A 24,017-nucleotide genomic window follows, 5' to 3' on the forward strand; every position below is an offset into this window, starting at 1 on the left:
GGGTGTAATGACCTTGGGAATGAAAGGATATTTCTCATTCTTTGAGAAAAATACATTGTCATAAGTGACTGTCTTAAACTAAGCTGGCCGGGGGTTTGCCAGTCTCTAAGTGGAGCTGTTACCAAAAGGGCTGTTTTGTTTAGGGGGAATTATTACACTACCCTTATTGGAACCTCAGGATCGCAGGCTGGATAACAAGACGGCGTAATGCAGAGAAATTCCCTTTAGCTTAAAAAGGAGACTGAGAGAAAGATAACTTTTAATAAAACATTATAGTTTTATTACAAAAGCACAAAGGTAAACATAATGCACATGGAAAATTGATAAGTATATGTTTCTTTGTCCTAATGCTTGAATCCAGTGTACCTAGCTTTCATGATGGTTGTGTGTAAAGAGTATTTGGTGCATCCATGGAAATTAGAAAAAGGAAAGGTTGTAGGGAAGGATTTTAGCGGTCCCTGATCTGCCAAACCCAGTTGCTAACTAAAGATAGGGAGAGAAGGGGAGAAAAAGGGGGGAAGAAGGGAAAAAGTTCCAGACGCAAGATAGTTATCTGTCCTGTAGGTCTGTTGGATGGGGGGGAGAGTCCTGTGTGGAGGACCCTCTGACACAACACAGATGTGTTGGTCCTTGGAGGGGGAGCCAGAGAGAGAGCATGTGGGCAGAAGCCCTCTCTTAAAAAGGGGTTTTTTTCAAAACAGAGCTAAGTTGGATTGAAGCTTCCTTACTACCTGCTGGGTGCTTGCGAGTGTGTAAAACATTGAAAGGATTATCAGCAGAATTCAATGGGGTCTGTGGCTGGCTTAAACAATACCATGAATCATCAACACAAGAAGGCAGTTCCAGTTTGCATACAGTACTTAAGCAGTGATTGAGTTAAAACAATACAACAAATAGGAGACACTTAAACAATGATTTAAGATACCAGACGTCTTCATAGGGAGGTGGATTTAAGATACCTATATGTGTAACCACAGGGAGGTGGAGGTTGTGTTTATGACTTGACCTGATTGTTGAATGTAGGACACTTGAATTGTTAAACGTATGGACACTTAGTCCACAGTACATAACCAGATATAGAGAGAAAATCACACCTAAAAGGAAAAAGGTGATTTTCACGTAACAGAGCAAGTTTTCCATTGGGCTTTGGAAAGGCATTCAGTCATATTTGAGCATACCAACATATAAATGTAGCGAAATGAAGAAAACATTTTAAAGGGTGTCAAATATTCATTCCCTGTTCTCTGAGTTTCTTGAAGTTCAGATCAGCTCTTAAAAGCATAATATAACATTTGGGGAGAAAGATGCAAGCCAAGAGGCCAGTGTTGGAGGCTAAGATGGCAAACACTTCCACCACAACTATGTTCTTCCCCTTGGTGCTCATATATCCTGGAATAAAGGAGATCCAAACACTGCAGAAGACCAGCATGCTGAAGGTGATGAACTTGGCCTCATTGAAAGTGTCTGGCAATTTTCTGGCTAGGAAAGCGACAGTGAAGCTGATGAGGGCCAGAAAGCCCATATAGCTCAGAACATAATAGAACATGGTGGCAGAACCTTCATTGCATTCCAGAATGATGAGTCCAGGCTGGGAGTGCAGGTCAGCATCAGGAAATGGAGGAGAGGTTGACAGCCATGCAGTGCAAATGCCCACCTGGATGAGAGAGCAGCACAAAACAATGGAGCTGGCCAGATTTTGCCCTAGCCATTTTCTCATCCTGTGGCCTGGTTTTGTAGCCATGAAGGCCAGAACCACGAGGATTGTTTTTGCCAGCACACAAGAAACCGCTATGGAGAAAATGGTGCCAAAGGTTGCTTGGCGGAGAAGGCAGGTCACTTTCCCTGGTTTGCCAATGAATAGAAGGGAGGAAAAGTAGCAGAGCAGGATGGAGGTGAGGAGGATGCAGGTGAGGTTCCGGTTATTGGCTTTGACAATGGGAGTCTCCCAGTTCTTCAGGAACGTTTGCACCACCAACCCTGTCAGCACAGCCAAGGAAATAGCCAGGGAAACCAAAAGGATCCCCAAAGATTCTTGGTAGGAGAGGAAGCTGATTTCCTTAGGAAGACATTGATCTTGGTTCTTGTTTGGATATTGATCTTCTGGGCACTTGATACAGTGCACTGCATCTGAAGGTGAGAAATAAAATATTAATAACTTTGTTAATGTACATAGTACTGTTTTTTAACATAGCTATGATGTTATGTCTGTGTCAGCCTGCCAATAACTCTTGCAGGCAATCTTTTTAAGCACTCTAACACTTCTATGAGAAGGAATGTAAACCCAGCCCTATCAGCAGATACCCACCGGCTTACAATGTAGCTCTATGCATTTCTGCTCAGAAGTTAGGCCCTTCGATTTCAGTGGTAGTTACTCCTTGGTATGTACGTGCACTATTGCAACCCTATGTACATAAATTTGAGCCCCATCCTATCCAAGTTTCCAGCACCAATGCAAACACAATGCAGGTCCAAGGTAAGGGACCAAGGCCTCTCTGACTTTCCCCACACCACAGGATGCATCACATGCCATGTTTGCATGGCTGCATCAGCACTAGAAAGTGGGATAGGATTGGGCCCTTAGTGATGATGCCTGCGTTCCAGACTCAATCCCCTTCTCTCCTTCCAAACCAAAAACCTGTAGCAAACCATCAATACAGAGTAACGGGGGGGGGGGGTGGAAAGAAACAAAGACAGGAAAAGCATGAATTTAGGGGAACACTTAAAACTTACTGCTTTGCTAATCTTATCAATGACAGACCCTTTTTGCTGACAAGTTAACAAAGTGCCTAAAACCGCAAGCCAGACATATCCTTCAGACACTTATAAAATTAGAAAAAGCAAACATACTCGAAACGGTCAAATGAGACAAGGCTACTTCCCTTAAGAAAGTGAGGAGGCAGCGAGTGTATGAGAGGGACAAAGTGGAAAGTTACCAGAGAACTTCCCTTTTTGGGAGATGCTTTGTTTGAAGTACAACCGAAATGTATAAAAAAGTGTCACACCCCACTGGAGGGTGCCTTTTGGATTTGAGCTGCGGCTCCCAGGGGCCGCAGCCATGTCTTGCTGAAACAATAAATAGCTTTCATAGCCTTCCACCCTTCAATGTCTTGCTCATTTGGTATCAGCGGCACTGCACAGAACCCACCCCGTCTACAAACTGACTCTGCCCTTTGGGGCAGGGGTACGACAGTTTTCTGGCACCCAATCTGTGTGGGGCTCAAAGGCCAGACCCCAAATTGACCTTGTCCAAGTCTCTCAACAGTGTCAAATCTGTGGCGGTGGTGACCAATGGGACTTCCCAGCATGCACCAGCTTCTTCAATGGAGGGAACTCCCTGCGGGGGACCGGCCCCGAGACGTGGAGATCGCAGAGGACAATGCAACCCAGGTCGAAGGCAAAAGGAAGGCCCACAGCGGTCTGGGGACCGGCTGCCCAGGGACGCGTCAAGGAACACCCGCAACAGTCAGGGGGACTGACTTAAAATGCTCAGGGATGCGTCAAGGAACAGGTAAGGTACACCATAAGTTTATGGGTCGGAGGGACGCCTCCTAGGAAGGTCAAGGAATTGTTCAAGGTAGCTCAAAGCCCAGGGGGGGCTGTACCTTACTTGAATGTGTCTTGAGGAATTACGAAGCAGTGGGAGGAGGGGACCCTATGAGCAGAGGTAGAGCAAAGCGCTTTTTGTGTTGTTTGGCCACAATATTCACTAGAATCCGGGGCGAGGTGGTCGCTCCAGGGTTCAGTGGATGGAAACACCATCTTGCAGCTGCTCCTATTTCTCCAGTGGACTGATAAATGGACTGAGCACATGTATGCCCAGCTGTTTGAGACCCTGTGGAATAGAAAGGACTTATGTGACATATGCAATTTAAGTACAACTAAAAATATACTTGAAATGGGTGGGGGGGATAATAGTGTACAGCCTCAGCAGCTCCCTGGTGAGGGCCCAAAACACTACACTCACCCCCACCATATGCAGACAGCAGAGTAGAAACCCAGCCAACAGCTCCAGCCCTGCTGTACCCACTAGAGACCCAACCCTTAGTATTGAGACCTCAGACCGGGAATGGAGAAGGAGAGCGGTCTGCGGTTGTAACCAACTTCGCTGTCTACCGTCCATGGACTCCCATGGAAATGGCCACATGGAAAGAAAGAAAGCTATCTGTCAGATTCCTGAGCCCAAAAACCGAGGAGAACTTCGCACTTTCTTAGGGATGGCTTCCTATAGCAGGCTCTGGATGCCTGAGTTCAGTTGGTGGGCAAAACCCCTCCATGACTGCCTCAAAGGGCCTGAGAACAGTGCTTTTGAATTAACTCCTGAAGCGAAAAACTCAATCAAAGTGCTGAAAAGGAGACTGATGGAGACACCAGCCTTAGGGCTGCCCCAGCCTAGCCAACCATTCTCACTGTTTGTGTGTGAAAAGTGAGGAGTGGCCCTAGGCATCCTGATCCAAAAAGTAGGAGAAAACCCCAGAACTGTGGCTTATTTATTCAAGCAGCTAGACACAGTAGCTGCAGGATGACCACCTTGCCTGCGAGCGGTAGCTGCCACAACCCTTCTGATTAAAGAGGCTCGCAAAATCGCCCTGGGGAAATGGACAGCATACACTCCACACATGGTCAAGACTCTGCTAGAACAAAAGGGAGACCTCTGGATCACCCAAGCATGGTTGGGAAGATACCAAACAATTTTATGGGAAAATGGGCACGTAAAGCTTCAGCTCTGTAACACTCTAAACCATGCAACCAGACCAATTATTCATGATTGCAGCCTAAGCACTGACTCCCAATATGCAGCCAGGGAAGACTTGAAAGTTACCCCTCTTGAGAATGCTGATGCAATAGCTAAGCGAGCTGCGAGACAAGGGCCGCCCATCATTGCCAGAGCCCTATTGCCAGTAATTCCCCTCCCACAGAAGCCCCCCTATGATCAAGAGGAGTTAGAGCTAGCAGACAAGCTAAAACTTGAGCTCACCGCAGGGGGATGGAGAATCAACTCAGACAAGCAAGTTTTGTTACCAAAAGCATTGAAAATAACAATTGTGACTCAGTTACATGAAGGAACCCATGGAGGAGAGGAAGCAATGATTCAGTTAATGTAGAAATACTTCATAACGAGAGGAATAGCTCGGGAAATCCGGTACAATGTCAAGAACTGTGAAATCTGCCAAAGAACCAACCCCAAAGGGGGAGTCCAGAAGACTCTAGTCCCATTTCCCTGCAGAAGGACCAGGCATGGAATGGCAGGTAGACTTCACTGAGTTACCTCCCGCAGAAGGAAAGCGCTACCTGTTAGTGTTTGTAGACAGATTCTCTGGATGGCCCGAAGCATTTCCTACTCGAACCTGCCCCATAGTTGGAGAGGGCTGTCCCCCTTTGAACTCCTTTTTGGGAGAACTTGGTCAGTCACCAGGACGTTTGAGGAGGCTAAACTCATAAATGTAACATGGGAAACCAGGAATGTTTTGCATTGCCAGTATATGTGCTCTCTTTCTGCAGTTTTGCGTTCTCTTCACAGGTACGTGCGAGACATCAGTCCTGTCCTGCTGGATGCTCCAGTCCACAGTCTACAGCCAGGTGATTACATGCTGGTGAAGACCTGGAAGGATACCCCGCTCCAGCCCTAATGGAAAGAGAAGCCGCGCCTCGTGCTCCTGACCACCTACACTGCAGCAAAAGTTGAAGGAGAGAAGAACTGGATCCATCACTCCCGGCTGAAGAAGGTTGAGGTACCCGAGAACTGGACTGTTACCAGGGTGCAAGAAGACAGCGAAAGAAACAATTTAGGACTCAAGTGGTTGTTTAAAATAACCTAAAGTATATGGGGGGGGGGGAGCTGTTAAACTGCCTCCAACTAAGGTAATCACCTATCCCAACATTGATCCACACAAAGCAACAGTATTCTTGAAAAACCCTGAACGATCTAGACACTTTTGGGGGCTAGGAGAAAACCCACAGTGTGGCACAGTGACACCACGTGACCCTGACCAATTACAATCAATTCACTTAATTGCAGGTAGGGGCAAGAGAGATCTCAGAGAAATGGAATGAGAACCTAGCAGTACAAACCTTTCAGGCAGTAGCATCAAACATAAGTCACACGGATGGTTACATCTGTATGCATTTGCCTTTTAGCTCCCAGTCTGGAGTTCCCCTCATAGGGGACTTAAGAGACTTCGCATCTGATGACTGGGTAGATTATGTATCCCCAGCATTTAATTTTACAGGCTTCCTTAAAATCATAACAAATCAGAGCTCCCCTTGGCAGTGGCACTTCAAGCCTAAAAATGTATCTCAACCATTAATAAGATTCGGGGAGACTAAGGGACCACAAGTTAACCTCACTACCCTGTGGCAGTTCTGGAATGACACAGGAATATGGAAAGCGGTACATAACCGGTCAGTGACAAATACCTCTGGCAACCTTTTCACTCATATGTTAGATTCAGATAATACCATCACTGGGAGGCCAAGTCCACACCTGGGCTCGGTTGATCTGATCCTGGCTTCTAAAGGAGGAGTCTGTGCCCTATTTGGTACCCAGTATTGTGTATACTCCTCAAACTTCTCAGTGAAAGCAGAAGACAATATTAGGCACCTAGAGAGCCTAATACTCCAATATGGGGAGTCTATAAAACAAGGGCACACTTGGTGGGAATGGCTCTCCGGATGGGGAGGGCGGATGAAGGGAATCTTAGCAGCAGCTGCTGCTGTCTTAGTAATAGTTGTAGGCTGCTGTTGTTGCATTCAGTGCCTCCCTGCCTGCCTGTAATTTTTGCTTAGTTTAAAGCACAAACCAACGCAAGTTTCTATGTATGTTGCACAGGCCACTGGTCTGAGTAAAGTAAATTCTCATTTATCAGAGCAATATATTGCTATGCAGCAACTTTAAGGTGAGAATGTAGGTCCCCAAGATCACATCATTGGGACCCCCCACACCCTCAAGCAGGGGAAACGGATGCCTGCCTGTCTCAAACCCCTTCTCTCCTTCCAAACCGAGAACGTGTAGCAACAATCAATACAGAGTAACGGGGGTGGGGGTGGGGTGGTAGTAAGAAACAAAGACAGGAAAAGCATGAATTTAGGGGAACGCTTAAAACTTACTGCTTTGCTAATCTTATCAATGACAGGCCCTTTTTGCTGACAAGTTAACAAAGTGTCTAAAACCGCAAGCCAGACATATCCTTCAGACACTTATAAAATTAGAAAAAGCAAACATACTCAAAACGGTCAAACGAGACAAGGCTACTTCCCTTAAGAAAGTGAGGAGGCGGCGAGTGTATGAGAGGGACAAAGTGGAAAGTTACCGGAGAACTTCCCTTTTTGGGAGACGCTTTGTTTGAATTACAGGCATGCCTTGCTGAAACAATAAACAACCTTCATAGCCTTCCACCTTTCAGTGTCTTGCTTATTCGGTCTCAGCAGCACTGGACAGATCCCACCCCTGTCTACCAACTGTCTCTGCCCTTCAGGGCAGGGGTACGACAGTGATAATAACATCCCAATGACAGTGATGGAACTTGATCAGGACTCAAGCTGTGTTCATTTCTTAGCTTCTAGCACTAGAAGTGCTAGAGAGCTAATTTTCCCCCTTCTAGCACACTAGGGTCATGTTCCTTTTTTGTGTTTAGCCCGTTTCCCAGGCTAGCAATCTTTCCAACTAGCTTGGGGCTAGGAAACATGGCTATCTCCATGCATAATTTTATACTGTTGTTTGGTTGAGTGAAAACAAGTGGGCACAGCCATGTTGTACAGAAAATGGGTTTAGCCCTGCCTTTGCTGGCCTCAAGGAGCACACCAATGGCCATGCTCATGCCTTCAGACCCGCATTACCTATAAAAGCAAAGTGACCAGGGGGTTCTTCAGGCTACAAGAAAAAGACCCAATGCACCCACAGCCAGAGGAAGGTGAAAAAGCTGTCCACCAGTGGCCAATCCAGGTGAACAGAAAAACTCCGAAATGGCCCTAAAAGGCAACCACTTGAACTCAGACTGCTCCAAGGGCAAGCGGGCAGATTTCCATGAATTTCCCTGCAAGCATGCAACAAACAGGAAGTGAACAGGGAGTGTGTTGCTTCAATATGCTCCAGACCCACCCTGCTCCAGCTTGGTATCAATCCCCACTAAGGTGGGGCGTTCCAGATGTGGGCCAAACAAACTCCCATCTTCTGTTCAGAAGTGTGTGTTTGGCATTCAGGGGAGGCAGCCCTGGTGCCAGAGCTTCTCGTTTTACCAGAATCACAGCACCACACGCTTTACAGTTCCGCAGCAGACCAAGAGTTCTGCCACTGTGAATGGACCATATGTTGGTCCCTAAGTCCTACTGAAATTAATGGAAAATTAATTGAATTCAGTTTCAACGGACTTGAAATTAATTGGCTTAAGTCAGTCCTGAATTCCTTTTCTCCACTGATGTCTATGTCAAGATTCATTTTATCCATATGATTGGAGAAAATAAATTCATTTTAGCAGTATTATTTTTAACTGTGATAGTACGCATATATCTGAAGACATTTTCAGGGGTGAAATGGGGTAATGCTACTCACCTGTCTGGTTTGAAATCATGTCTTCTGAGCAGGGCCTACAGCTGTAGCAACAAACAGGTTGTCCATCCTGAATTATCCTGCTGTGTCCAAGATGGCAACTTTCAACACATGTGGAATTGGGCATCTAATAATCAAACATATTGCAGGAAATATTCAGAAAAGCCTCTGCTAAATTCTGACTAATACTTTAAATTTCTGCTGCACTGACTTAATTTTGAGGTCTACTTCCAAAATTTTGCAGTGTTGGACAGGAGAAATTCCAGTTGAACTTTTAGTCTTTTTGCAATAAGCAGAAACCCACCAAATGGATAGGTTTCCCATACTTGCTCAAACTTGATTTGATTTAAGATTACATTATCTTTAAAAATTGTGAATGAAGGTTGTTTATTTTTTTTCTTATTTCAGATTCATGCATAATAAGTGTTAAATATTCCAAAACTGGATTCCCTGCTGAAACGCCAGTGCTCTTTGAGCATGAGCAAAATAAACCTATAAGAAAATGGAACTCACCTTCTCAAGAGTTGAAGATGTCATTTCAAAATTTTATTTAAGGCATATTTTATCAGGAACTAGACGTGAACATTTATAATCATTAAGAATTTGCTAGCTAAATTAAAATGTAGATGCAGAAGAGGTTTGAGAAATTCTAACACCCTACACATTTTACCAAAGCCAAATCTGATATTTAAGGAAGTCCCTTGAACTCAGCCGCATTTCTAGGCAGTAGGAACAATTGGATAATTCCCATTGAAGTGATGGGCAAGCCAGTCCTATCCTGCATTGGAACAGGAATTGGAATTGGAATCCTACTGGCCTGTGTTGTATCCAGTATTGGGTAGGTGGTGGTTGCTGCACAACTTGCAGTAAGGGGATTTATTTCCCCTTAACCCATGTAGCCTGGCAGTCAACCCGATGGGCCTACTTGGATCTGCGCCATCAAAATCACTGATGCAGATTTGAGCAGCCAGCTGTAACGCTGGGCTTGCAAGGAGGGGATTAGGATCCAGCCTAGGTTTCCAGGTCAGTCCCACCCTCCTCCTCCTGTGCCCGGTCCACTGACCGCGCCATCCTTCCCCACCATAGAACGCCCCCATATCAATCTCCTGCCACCCTGTCAAACACCCCATGATGGTCACCCTTGGGTGGCACAAACCTACCCCTGCCCAGTTGGGATTCAGTTCCGGAAGGCTAACACACATCCTCATTGGCTAGCATGAGTCGTCACGCATGTGCTTTATAGCACGTTTGCAAAACTTGTAGTTTGGCACAGAGGACTTGCATTGCCTTAAAGATGTTAGGATTGCACTCTAACTATGCAATCCTATACCAGTTTACTCTGAACTAAGTCCGATTGTATTCAGAGGGACTTACTCTCAGGTATGTTTGTACAGGATTACAGCCTAACTTTTTCTTTAGTACTATTCCTACTTGGTAACATGACACAAATTGCTGGATTTTAACAAGGCATAATCACAGATTCGTTTTACTTGATTACAATAATGTGATCTGGTAAGTACAGGCTGAGTTTATTTAGCCTTTGGTACAAATTACCCCAGAGCAACTTGCCTTGTGGCTCTCTTACAAACTGGAGGAGGGCAAGGTGCTCGGGTGTCCAGTATGTGGCCAGCTGGCTCACTCACGTTCCTTCTGGACCTTGGTACTTTGTACTTGTTTTCTGCATGCTGTGAGGTTCATTCCCACCTGCTTGAATCTGCTGTGCCACACAATGGCATCTTCATTGATGAGCAACTCTTGATTTGGTGAAATTGTTCCAACCTGAATCCTAAGGAGGGTCTGGTTCGGGAAAGTGACCCAGTTGATGACGTCATACACGGTCTGCAACTCCCCATTCTTAAAGAAGACTTCATGGCCAGCACCATTGTTAAAGTTGATGTTTTCCAGAAAGTAATTCAGCTAGATTCAGACATACAATTGAGTATCACCAAAGTGCAGTCTCTTCATCCTATTCTTCACTCTACGGTTCTGTCTTGGACACACATTTTACAGTCAGTCAAGATGTGCAAAAGGCTATGCTATAGGTGGCTGCCATCACCTTTCACTCAGCTCACTTGCAGATTAGTTATGACTGAGTACCACTGGAATAATGAAACAGCCTATGCGTGTCTTCAAGTCTCATTTACTTCAGTGGGGCTTATTCCCAGATAAAGGTGTATAGCAGTGGTTCGTAAACCAGAAAGAGGTTTCCACGAAACCAGAAGTTGGTCATGTGAGCTTTTCAGCCATTCAAAGGTGCAGGGAGGCTTGCATCGGGTCCTGTAGGTTTTCCCCACCCTCTAGAGGACCTCTGAGGGCCTCGGTAAGTCTGAAAATAACCCTGATGACCCCATATCTTAAGAATGACAGGCTCAGAAATTCTCGGGCTCGAGTGTTGCAATGCCAAAGTTTGAGAACCTCTGGTGTATAAGATTGCAGCCTTAGGGTGCAATCCTAACTTGCGCTGGAACAGGCAACACAGGAGGCTTGCAAAGTATCCAGCGCAAGATTGTGGTCAGCAGCGGCTTAGTCAGAGGCAAGGTTAAACTCTTCCCCTTACATCTGTGTAAGGGCTGCTGGCCCCAATGTGTCTCCTGAAATTTGCGCCACTTCCTGAGGTGGCAAAAGTCCAAGGAGAGCACAAGAGCTTGAGGCCGCTCCGTTCTCCCTGGGGACGGGGGTTGGGATACAGCTTAAATTCCAGATCCAAGCCCCGCCTCCCCTTCTCTGCCCGCCTTCCCCCAGGGCCGCCCATTGCCCTCCCTCCCCCTGCCTAGGAATGCCTCATCCCTCCTCCTTCCCAACCCCGCCTACCTTTTGTGCTGGGGGAAGCTGGCGCAGAGGCTTCCGTCAGCCTCCGCAGGCTAGTGCTTCTCAGAGCACTGGTCTGGCTTCCTCCCGAGGAGGCGCAAACGTGCTTTACGGAATGTTTGCAACCCTCCCTGACTGGGCCGGCATAGGGCATAGCTAGGATTGCGCCCTTTTTTATATGAATATAAGTGCCGCAATTTCAGTGAACTTAGTCATAATTAATCCTTTGGATAAAGCCCATGGCCACTTGCAAATGAGCTAGAATGGAGACAATGAAATCCACAGAAACAAACCCTGAGAAATGCTTTCCATTCTATCAGTGGATTCACGTAACTGTTGGCTCATATGCAAATATCCTACTGTGGACCTCTAAGTTACAGGAAAAGAGCAAAGAAACAGAGATCCTTTACCTTCCTATCAGCTTACCAGAGAACATTGTGGCTGCATCTCACCCATACTCACCCATCTCCAATGAGCTTCTTGACAGTCTCTTGACATTATCCCCGTTCAGTCCTCTGGACTCATTTCACCCTCACTAAGAGTTCTTTCAAGTGGATACTGTACCTGCCACTGCTGAATGTTCATATGCTTGAAGTTTCTTCTAGCCCCTGGTCTCCTTTCACTGGATAAATGTGACAAATGTAGAGCATGTGCTGTTGCATAGACAGCATTGTAGATACTGTAACTCTCTTCACTCATATTCATCTCAAAAATTGCGATAGGCAGGTTTTCCAACTTCTCCTCTCCTGTACACTTTTTTCCATACTGTTTCATATACGTTAAACTAGGTGGTATACAATTGAATGCGTAGCGCCAAAACACACAGAGAAAATGCATCAGTGGTTCATCAGACTTCACATGCTGGAGAAATTCCTGGAATCCTGGAACTGAGTTTGTCTGGACTGAGAAAGACAAAGCACCATTGAACGTTTTTGTACAGAAGCCATAATAACTGATTCCAAGAGTGAAATCCCACTTGGAAGTTGCGATCCAAACCTTCCCTATTTCAATCTTCCATAAGAATTCTAGGCGATCTAAGGTGAGCATTAGGGAATAAAGCGACTGAAAATTCCCATTGACAACAATCACATTTGCTTCAGTTGATAAAATTTCTAATTTTATAGTTTGGAAGGCATGAGGATCCTCCTTGACTTCCAGTTCTTGAGTTCTTATCAAGAGAGCAGTGCAAATGCTATTCTGGGCAAGCAGAGGAGTCAGTTTCCTCAGGAAGCTTTCTCCGTCATCATCATCTGCAACGATGAGGCCAATCCAGGTCCACCTGAAATGCAGGAGCAGCTGGACAATCCCCACATGCTGAAGGGTCTCCCTCGGTGCCATGATGTAGGAAGAAGAGAACGTTCTTTTATCACTGAACATGGCCTCATGGGCATTGTGAGTGAACTAATGAATGGAATGAACCTGATTAGAATTTTGAGAAATTCCATGTTTACTACAAACAGATATTCAACTAAAACTTAGCTTACACTAAGGCCACAATCCAGACCCATATTTGGGCTGGTACAAGTCCCTTGCGCCAGCCCAGGAGGGTCGCAAACATGCCCTAAGTTTTGGCTGACGCAAGCACAAAAGGAAGGCAGGGGAAGGCGTTCCTGGGCAGGTTTTGGGCGGCCCTGGGGGTGGGCGGGAAGAGAGTGGGAGGCGGATCCCATTATGCCAGTTCCCAACCCACATTCCCAGGGAGAACAGAGCGGCTTCAAGCTGCTCCGCTCTCTTCGGGCTTGAGCCACCTGTTGAGGTGGCACAAATCCAAAGAGACCCATAGCGGCCAGCAGCTGTTACTCGGAGGTAAGGGGAAATGTTTCCCTTTCACTCTGGCTGAGCTGTTTGTGGCCACTATCCTGTGCTGGATACAGTGCAAGCCTCCTGGCTTGCCTGTTCCAGCGCAGGACAGCATTGCGCCCTAAGTTTGTCATGTTCCACTGTTGCACAGTGTCATGAAATTGCCAAAAAGTGCTTTGTGACAGCACAGAGAAATGGTGTGCTAGCGGGATGGCCGGAGCTTTCTCACAGATGTTAGGATGTTCACTGGATCATGTATGTTCAGTGCAAGGTGGGGAAAGGCAGGGAGAAGGTGAAATGTTGAGGAGATGGGAATGGGGAATGGTTGGATCAGACTTAGAAGGGGATAGGTTCAGCAGCGCTGGCACATGCTGTATCCTAAACCTTTTCCTGGACTGATCCACTGGATTTCAGCCAGTGGTATTGCTGGTACAGGTTCAAGTTGACCCATTGCAGCTGCTGGGTCTATTCTGGGGCAAGGGGACAAACGTCACCCTAAGAAGACCCCCTCTTACCTTCTGCATGCTGAAATCATGCCCCACTCTGTACTGCAAAAAATGTGCAGGTAAATAGAAAATTGCATCCAATGAAAACATAACAGCAAAGGGATTCAAAGTACTCATGGACATACCTGGGGAATCCTGTATGGACTCAGGATGGTGGCCATCTGCATGGCACTGTCTGAGGTGTACCCCCCAAAAACTGAAATCACATCACTACTTCTGCCACACTTGTAATTGGGTATAAACAAGAAGGAGTCTTGGGATGTGGTCCTTTGGTCTTTGAACAAGAGGTTCAACATGGTCTCATAAGTGATGGCTGAATCAAACATGTTGTCATAGATGTTGAACCCCAAGGTGTTGTTTGGCAAGAGCTTGGGATTGTTGTTGATCTCATGAATGGTAAACATCAAGGATAGGACATGCTGATAATTTTTGTTCAGTATCCTGCAATGAGTATCACATGAGAATGAGAAAGTTCTGATCACAGATAATTGTCATTAGTTTCACACACACACAAGCTGCAGAACATCTTATCCATGCCAGACTGAGAATGCAAGATTAACCCCAGAGAAGAACTGGATTCAACCCAATCCTGCTTGCAATCTTTCAAGCAGGGATGTTTGATATTGCAATCAACTGCCCCAAACCATTCATCATTGGTAGTAGGATACACTTTGGAAAAGGATGGGCAAGAACATGGAAACATTTCTGTATCCTCTACTAGTGGATGGGGTCAGTGGCATAGCTAGCAAGGGGCAGGGAATGTCTGCCCCAGGTACTAGCCTTGGGGGGGAACACCACAAATAACCCAACATCGCTAACATGGAGGTTACAAATAACCCCATCATGCTATTTATTGTTGGATGCGGAATTTCCAGCAGAATAAAATGAAAAATACCAGGGTAAAATATCTCCTTTCTATCAAACGTTATGGCCAAAAAATGGAAACAAAAAAATGTATGGAGTCCTATACAAAGTGAAACCGGGCCTTATTGTGCATTTACTCGTGAGTAGGCGAATTTGCTTTAGTGCATCGGAGGTGGTAGTTTGAGAGGAATCTAATGACACCAGAATGGTTCCTATCCAATAAAAGAAGCCCCCCCAAAACACCCAAGAAGGAAGTCCCTCCCTCCAAGCTGATGAACATATTGAGACCTATGGAAAGCGAAAGTCAGCCACAGGGTTGTGTTTACTCGTCGGTAAGCCAACATGCTTTGGCTTCTGGTCAAGCCAAGCAAAGGAGAATGCAAGGCTAGCTGCATGGTCCCAATCTGATGAAAGTGGAGCTCAACAAATGCTCCAGAAGGCAGCACCCCCCCCCCCCCAAAGAATAAACAGAGACTTCAGTTGGTAAGGTGGGCATTGGAGAGGGTTGTAACTCGTAATGGATTTTCCTCCAAAATTTTGGAAATTGTGACTTTTAGGAATAATACCATCTTGTTATATCCCATCTGATGCAGAATTTCATCCATTGCTTTTGGGGAAATATTCACTGCATTTATTTGATGACCATTCATATCATTCATTTCATATCATGACTACTACTCTCTCAGTCTCACCTACCTGAGTTGCTTAGAAGTAGGGTGGTAAAAAAAGTGAATCAATAAATTAATTGAGAATATAATTAATTAATAATATAATTAATAACAATTGATAATTAATTGTGTCATATGGGGTGACAAAATTTTTGGGCCCCAGGTGTCAAGTGACCTAGCTATGTCTCCGGGTGGGGTGTCAATAGCATATCAATTATTTAATAGATGGCTATGCTTAGTTGTTTTCTTATTGATTATGAAATCCTTGAGTTGAAGAACCAACAATTAGCTTGCATTCAATGCACACAAAATGAAATAATAGACCTTCTTGATGTTTGAATATCCTGATCTTTTCATGCAGATACTATCACTATTTCTTTACTGTTTGAACACTAGAGTTTGGATGCGATGGGAGGGTTAAATCAAACACGTTGTCATTGATGTGGAACTCCTATTTCATTAGTTTGCTTTAATGTCATTTTATCTGTGTGGCCCTTCTTAAAAAAAGAATCTGGAATTAAAAAGTAGTAGGATACATGGATTGCTTTGCATTTCCATGTATGCAAAGAATCCCTGATTGATGAAAGTATTTGCCTGTTTTTGGTATCCACTCAACTCGCAGCTGAATTTCTGTTATGTTCAGCCTCTTATACCAAACTATTGAGATGGAAATTGAGAAAACAGATATTTCTGTTATGTTCAGCCTCTTATACCAAGCAATTGAGATTTCTGGCTGAAAGAACCTTGTTCCTTGAGAGCCAGCACAGAAGAATGGTCTATTAGGGCATCCAAGCCGAAGTATGAATTCACTGCCTTCTTGTGTGGCTCCTTGAGAATAGGTTCCAACCAGTCCTCCTGTTGACATTGGCACAGCTCAGCTGGTTGGGGACCACCTACCATACCAGGTCAAAGAGCAGATCTAGGTGTTCAGGGAGTTGTAACTCATCCAATCAGATTAACTCATGATGACCCTTGGTTTGATAAGTTCATCATTAAAACAGCTATCAGTTTACCAAAAGCACTCCCTTTCACCGAAAGAGTGCATGAACTAGATCCACTTGGAATAGCCTGGATAGGAAATGTTGGGGGTGGGGTGGGGAATGGAGTACTCAGTGGACTGCATCAGGAACTTGTTAACTTGTTATTAGACAAGATGAAAGACTACATGGTGCAAAGATTAAAAATGAATGTTTTAAATTAAGAGCATTTGCAGATGATATGGTTTTGATCTTAGAAAAACCTTTAAAAGACATAGAGTTGTTGATGGTTAAGTTGAAGAAGTTTGAATCATTAGCAGGATTTAAGATAAATAAACAGAAAACTAAAATTTTATCTAAAAATATGAACGAACAAGACCAATCGAAGCTGATGAATAAGACTGGGTTCAAAGTGGAGAAGAAGATTAAGTATTTAGGTATTATTTTGACAAACACGAATTGTATGTTATTTCAAAATAATTATGTTAAAGTTTGGGGTGAAATCAATAAAGATTTTGCAAGATGGGAAAGGTTGAAATTATCTTTTTTGGGAAGAATATCTGTAATTAAAATGAATGTACTACCAAAAATGCTTTTTCTTTTCCAGAATATAGCAATATTTCTCTCTGATAAAACTTTTTAAAGAGTGGCAGAAAGATGTGACAGGTTTTATATGGCAAGGGAAAAAACCAAGAGTGAAATTTAAGATTTTGCAAGATGCAAAAGAAAGAGGAGGTTTAGGACTGCCTGATCTGAAGACTTATTATGCATCATGTTGTTTTCTGTGGCTTAAAGAATGGATATTGTTGCAAAACAAAAAAATTGTTGAAGTTAGAAGGATATGATTTAAGATTTGGTTGGCATGGATATCTTTGGTATGATAAGTTGAAAGTGAATATGGAATTCAAGAATCATTATGTTAGACATGCACTGTGGAAGATATGGAATCGTTATAAGAAAAGGTTTTACAACAAAATTCCACTCTTAGCTTCACCACAAGAAGCACTTTTTGGTTTGGGAACTGTACCAGGAGATAAATGGTTATTGTATAAGAACTTATTGAAATGTAATCAAGGTCAATGTATTTTGAAGTCTAGAGAGGAATTGATTGTAGAGGGTTTTGACTGCCAATGGTTTATGTATTTACAATTATTAGAAAGATTTAAAAATGATAAAAAATTATATGGTTTTGAAGAGGGAGAGACAATATTGGAGAAACAATTAAGATCAGATGAGCAGGTAATATCTAAAATATATAAATTGCTTTTGAAGTTTGAAACAGAAGATGAACAGGTTAAGGAATGCATGATCCAGTGGGCAAAAAATGTGGGCTATGAACTTTCAATGGACAGATGGGAGAAATTATGGATAAAACAGACAAAATTTACTTTGAATGTTAACATTAAGGAAAATATATATATAATGATCTATCGTTGGTATGTGACACCAAGTAAATTAGCCAAAATGTATGAAACTATGTCCAATAGTTGTTGGAAATGTAAGAAACAAGAGGGAACATTTTACCACATGTGGTGGACGTGTTCAAAAGTTAAAAAATATTGCTCACAAATTCACGCACAGATACAGTTGATCTTAAAAACAAATATACAATTGAAGCCAGAAGTATTTTTATTAGGTATGACAGATGAGTATGTGGAAAGAAAAAATGAAGTTTTATTTTTGTATATGATAAGCACTGCCAGAATACTTTATGCTCAAAATTGGAAGACTATGAATATACCTTCGGTGGAGGAATGGTGGATAAGACTTATGGATTATGCGGAGATGGATAAATTAACAATTTTGCTTAGGGAGAATTCAACAGAAAACCTTTTGAAGAATTGGAGTCCAGTTATTGATTTTTTGAATCAGAGAGAGGTTGGGGATTTGAGGTATTTTGGATTTGAAGATTGATTTTGAATTATTAGTGGTATAGATTAATATTTGTTAATGTTTGGACTGTATGTATTTGGATTATAAGTATGGGAATGTTTTGGCTTCACTCCTGCTGCTTTATTAGAATTTTGTTTATGTATGTATTTGTTTTTCTATTTTATGTTTATTATAGTTAAATAAATAAATGGAAAAAAGGAACTTGTTATACCTCCTCTTTGCATTTTAAACTTCTTGCCATCTTTGTCAAGCATTTCCCCTTTTGACATTCATACCTGTCTTGCTTTGATCTTTTGCCTCTCTCCCTTCCCTTCAGTTTTTTAAGTAAGCACCAATCTGAGAAGACTCATAGAACAGCTGGGGCTTTACTCAGGGCGAGGGGAAAAAAATCCCCTTAACCTAAGGAGACCTTCAGCCAGCTTCCAAATTGCATTGAATTCAGGGCAGGCCATGCAGCCTGGCTGTGCCACCTTGGATGAAGATTGGGCTGCCCACCCCACATTTTTTTATACTCGAGCTTTTATTTCCAGGTAAGAGTAAATGTAGTCAAGCTTTATTTCACACTAATATTAATGTTTACTTGGAAGTGAATGCAAGCTGCAATCCAATCTACTCTTACTTGGGAGTAAGTTCCATTTAAGAAATGTGGGGCTTCCTACTGAGAAACCAGTTAAAGAGTACACTATTCAGAATTTAATTCATTAGATCACTCAGGGGGCAATCCTAACTGCGCCCTATGACAAAAAAAATTATTGTTAGGATTATAAACTCCAGGGTTCAAAAGTACCAGGCAAGGCTTTAGAAGTGAGCATGCCCTTTTGTCTGTTGCCACACATGCCTGTGTTTTCTAACAATACAACATGCATTTTTCGTCAAAGTTACTGTTTCCTTTGTACGTAAGTGTTACAGAAAGATTCCATCAGTCGGTTAGTTCATCAGGTTTGGGTGCATTTCAATTGTGAGAGATCCAGATCTTGTCTTTTTACAAGCTCCTGCTTTCCTCTCTCTTTCAACGCCGGTTTTAACAAAGTGTAAACATATTTCAATAAACAACCTGCTTCTGATCTACAGTGTGAAACCTACTGTCATTGTCACCCCGTCTTCAAGTCAGTGGTTTGCAACCATTATCAGCAACCAGAAATTAGCATTTTTAGTACTATTACCCCTACTAAAACATAAAGAAAAACTTACTGATACAAGAGACGACTCTGTCGTGGAGCACGCCTAAAGTCTGACAGATATCTATTATGATGTATGAGAGAGAGAATCCCACCAACCACAGCGTCTCCTGGCCTGTACAAGTTGTCTTGGCTGGTTCTGTGATAACTACACCTGCGATTAATGTCTTCACACACAACTCGAGAGGACTGCAGCAACAAGTACAGCAATACTAACCACCTGGGTGCAACTGCACCCCCAAGCAGGCTGCAGCTGCCAGCCTCCATTCTGACCTCCTCTCTCTTTTACAGTGGCTCCCACAGTAGGAATCCCTTTCAGATCACTCTGCTGCATTGTTCTCTCCTAGGTATTGATCCAGTTTATTACTGATGCATTATATTTATGTATCTATTCATATGTCTTCTTTTTTTGCTTCTGTAAATTGGTTTGCAAAATTAACAGAAGAAGAGCTAAGAAGTCATTAAATAAAAACTTTTCTAGAATTTCACACAGTTCTCCAAAGAATCACTGAGAAATAGAATTTATAGAGAAAGAGCTGCCACCAAAAGTTTCTGATTGTTTGATGGACTAAACATTTAAAGAAAAAAATACTGATTGAACTCCTCTCTCTGGATCTCAGCTCTGACTTCTGCGTAGAACTGCTTTCTGAAAGTAACTATGCATGATTTTATTCTTCTGGATGTTTTCTGCAAGAAAGGGAAAAATCATTATTGGCGCTTTGATAATTACACATTTGTCAAGACCTCCCTGATGGCAATTGTTTGTCTGGATTTTCCTAGGGAAAAAAAAAAAGGTTTGAAAGATTTCCTGAACTCTCCTCGCTGCTCCTCAGAGAGGCAGTAGTGGGAAAAGTTAATTTCTGTTGATGACTGAGCATATGAACAGGTCATTTACCAAAAGTTGCATTGATTCTAACAGAGCAATCTGAAGCATGTCTGCTCAGAAGAATATCCTACTATGTCTAAGGACCCAATCCTGTCCTACTTTGCAGGGCTGATGCAGTAGTATCAACAGGGCATTCTTCAGTGGTGTAGCTGTCATGAAAGCTTTTTCAAAGTAAGGAAACATTTACCTCAGGATGGCATTGCAGCCTTATCGCACCTGCCAAGTTGGATGGGACTGGGCCCTAATACACCCAGAAAAGTGTGAATCCAATTGTAGCCTAATTGCCTGAATAATGACACAATCCTATCCTTCCCTCCCCCTGCCAGAGCAGCTGCCACCCCCACAAGACCTACACGTGCAACACCTGGTACTTTTACTCCATGCCTCCTCCAGGCCCACCACTACAGGTGAGCAGCATTCAGAGCCATTCGAAAAAATTACTAAGGCCAGGATTGTACATTTCCTTGTGTGATGAATATCCAGTCCCCCCCCCCACTACTTTTGCTTCTCTTATTTATTTTTGGACTCTTTGAACCCCCCCCCCATGAATCTCAGGACTGGTTCAGGAGCCTACTGGGACATCTTCTTGTTGCAGCCTTTGTCTTTTGTTTGAGGTGCTGTTGCCCTTTGTTTGAAGTGTTGAGTGTCAGTAGTAGTAGGAAGTACATACCTTATGTCAAAACTAACTTTGACAGCTGGTCCCGCCCCTTTTTACTGGAAATCCCGCACCCTAAGGGGGTTCAAGTGACCCCTCAAACAACTTTCCCCACTGTCCCCCACCACTGGGGAGGGTTTTTGGGGCACTCCGACATTTGGTTTGGCGGGAAAAGGAGCCCGCCAATAAAATGTGGGAAAGGGGGTTCATGTGACCGCTCAAACAACTCGCCCCGTTCCCCTCGACCGCTAGGGAGTGGTTTTGTGGCACCCCGACATTTGGTTTGGCGGGAAAAGGAGCCCGCCAATAAAGTGTGGGAAAGGGGGTTCATGTGACCCCTCAAAGAACTGCTCCCGCTCCCATCGACCGCTAGGGAAGGGTTTTGTAGCACCCCTACATTTGGTTTGGCGGGAAAAGGAGCCTGCCAATAAAGTGTGGGAAAGGGGTTCATGTGACCACTCAAACAACTCGCCCCATCACCGCTGACCAATAGGCACAGGTTTCATAGCTCTCGGACCACTGTGTGGCGCCAATGGGAAAAAAGGGGGAGTGGGAACAGGTCTGGACATGTCCTTATATTTAAGGCCCAGGGCCTTTGGGGGGGGAGGGAGAAAGCCGTTCAGCCTTTGCGGTTGCTGCTGTTTTCTGCCATGGCCTCCCCTCTGAAAAGCTCACCCGTTTCGCCTTCTGAGATGGAGGCTCCCCAGTTGGAGTGCGAATCCCCTGCCGGGGAGGGGAGTGAAAATCACACTATGGTGGTGGTCAAGATGGATAGCCCCGAAGAAGAGAAGGAGAATGTGCCGCCTTCTGAGGGGTGGGAGACCATGGATAACCCTGAATCGCCTAACACTAGCGCACTTAGATCAGTGTTTGAGACTCTTCCCTACCGGGCTTCAGGAAGAAAAGCCACTGCTCTGAAATCGATGTCAGTGGTGATTTTCGTAGGCTGATACCTATGGAGCTTCTTTACAAGCTAGTGTTGGATGAAGAGACTGTGCGTTTTCCCCCAGCCGGCTGTGACTGTGGGTTTGCGCTTTTCCACTCAGTGTCCGAGTATCCTAAGGCCGCATCAATTAAGATTGCTCAGGTAACATTTTTACATTTATGGATGATCCTCATTGCAACTGTATTAATGGACTAGAAATTAAGATTGTTTTTTTTATATATATTTTTTAAAAGGAGAAAGAATGTCCCGGATCTCCAAACACCGGGAAAATCCAGAAAATCAAGAAGAAAAAGGCCGTACAAGTTTCCATGAAATTTTAGGCCTTCAGAAGGCCCAGGTGGAGCATTTCACCCCCAATTGCCACTCAGGCGCTATGAAATCACTGATCAGAGCTACAGTGTATGTGATTCTTAAGCATTGCTATAAGGGGTATTTACTTGACCATTGCATTGGATGTAAAATTAAATCCAAGGAAGAGGAAGCCCACTTTTGCAGACAATGGAGTAATTTTGATAGATTAGGATTGTTTGAAGTTGTGTGTAAAAGAATCTACCTGAAGGAAATTCTGAACACTGTGATTAATATAGCTTACAGTTTTCGGTTTTTGCATCTGACCGCCACAACCGTTGATTATATTTTAAGCCTGTTCGCTAGCATGAATATCTTTGCTGACCCGCTGGTTTGGCTTAATACATTGGTGAACGGGGAGGATTACACTTACCTTGAGTATGTATATACCGTGGTTTCTAAAAAAAAAGTATCAAAAGTTTCTTGCAAGAGGGCACTGCTGTCTAAGTGTTCATGACAAGTGAAGGAGATGTAAGAAAACCTTTGTATGATTTTTTAAAAAAATAAAAGAAAATGGAAGACCCACAATGTATGTTTTTTGAGGGGAGGAGGGAGGAATGAACCAATAGGAATAGGCTTTCAGGAACATGTCTGGGCATGCCCTGGCATGCCCCTGTATTTAAGGCCCCAGCCCGAGTGTAAAAAAAATAAAAAAATAAAAAATAGAGACTGTAGACGGGCAGTGCTTGGGTACAAGTATCAATTTTTATAACGCCGTGGATCTGCGTAGTAATTCACTTGAATGGGGTACACACATGGATGATTTAATTGGAAAGGTCCCCTTGGAGAGTGAAGAACCAGAGCCATGTATTGGACCTCCAGAGGGGGTTTTATACAGGGGTAGTTCTCTGCCTGACAACCAGGAAAGTGAAGTGGATTCAGCACCCTATTGGACACAGTCCATGGTAAGCAAAAAAAAAAAAAAAGCGCTGTTTTTTGGGGGGAGGGTTTCGATATCGGGTACATGAGGTGGAGTGATAATATTTTGCATTTTTCTTTTTTTAAAAAAAATCAGATGTGGGAACTAGATGTTGTGCCACTAGATTGGTCGGCTGATGGGGATACCAGTGAAGTTATCTGGAAAGTCCCGAAGAAGACACCGCAATGGTGTCCGTGCATGTCTGTATGTAAAATTTTACGGGGGGGGGGGGTCTGAAATATAACTAGACACCTCGATCACTGAGGGGAAAAAAAAATGTGTGAGACATGATTTTTTGTCTTGTCTAGGAAGAGGATTTTGGGCGCATGACTCTTAGTGAGCCGTTAGGCTGTTCGTGCTTCCCTAAAAAGCCGGAGGAGGAATGAAAATAACTGTGAAGAAGAAAATAAAACAGATTTACGTTATCTGATTGTGCGCATTTTTGTGCTAACTGGTGCCATGGAAAAGCATGAGGAAATTTTAAAAAATATATATTATACACCCGGGGCGGTCGGGAGCTTTGGAGGGGTAAACACGCTCTTTCGAGAGGCCAAAAAGCAAAGTAAATCTCTGACTCAAAAACATGTTCGGGACTGGCTTGCAGAGCAAGATGCTTACACACTGCACAAACAGCACCGAGTACGATTTAAGAGAAACAAAACGGTTGTTTCGGGAATGGATGCGCCATGGCAGGTGAATTAGTGGATATGCAACAGTTTTCTAACTACAACGCGGGATACAAGTACATTTTAACAGTGGTGGATATACTTTCCAAATACTTTCCATGGGCCAGAAGCTTGAAAGACAAATCAGGCAGGCAGGTGGCATCCGCATTTCAACAGATTTTCAAACAGGGGAGAATACCACGCAAACTGCAAACTGATTCTGGTAAAGAATTTCTAAACCGTACTGTGAGAGAACTATTAAAAAAACATGGCGTCCATCACTTTGTTACAGGGAATGAGATCAAAGCTGCGGTCGTGGAACATTTTAATAGAACATTAAAATCAAGAATGTGGAGATTTTT

At 43.7% G+C, this 24,017-nt stretch overlaps 1 protein-coding gene across 1 annotated transcript; it reads right to left on the reverse strand.

Moving 5' to 3' along the window:
- Positions 1–1,222: 1,222 nt before the first annotated feature.
- Positions 1,223–14,060, reverse strand: LOC136652933 (vomeronasal type-2 receptor 26-like). Its single transcript, XM_066629856.1, has 4 exons — positions 13,782–14,060; positions 11,915–12,751; positions 10,186–10,459; positions 1,223–2,127 (listed from the first exon to the last, which is right to left on the reverse strand). The coding sequence occupies exons 1-4, from the start codon at positions 14,058–14,060 to the stop codon at positions 1,223–1,225; spliced, it is 2,295 nt and encodes a 764-aa protein (XP_066485953.1).
- Positions 14,061–24,017: the final 9,957 nt, after the last annotated feature.

The sequence above is a fragment of the Tiliqua scincoides genome, chromosome 5 (genome assembly GCF_035046505.1).
Source record: "Tiliqua scincoides isolate rTilSci1 chromosome 5, rTilSci1.hap2, whole genome shotgun sequence".
NCBI classification, from domain to species: domain Eukaryota; kingdom Metazoa; phylum Chordata; class Lepidosauria; order Squamata; family Scincidae; genus Tiliqua; species Tiliqua scincoides.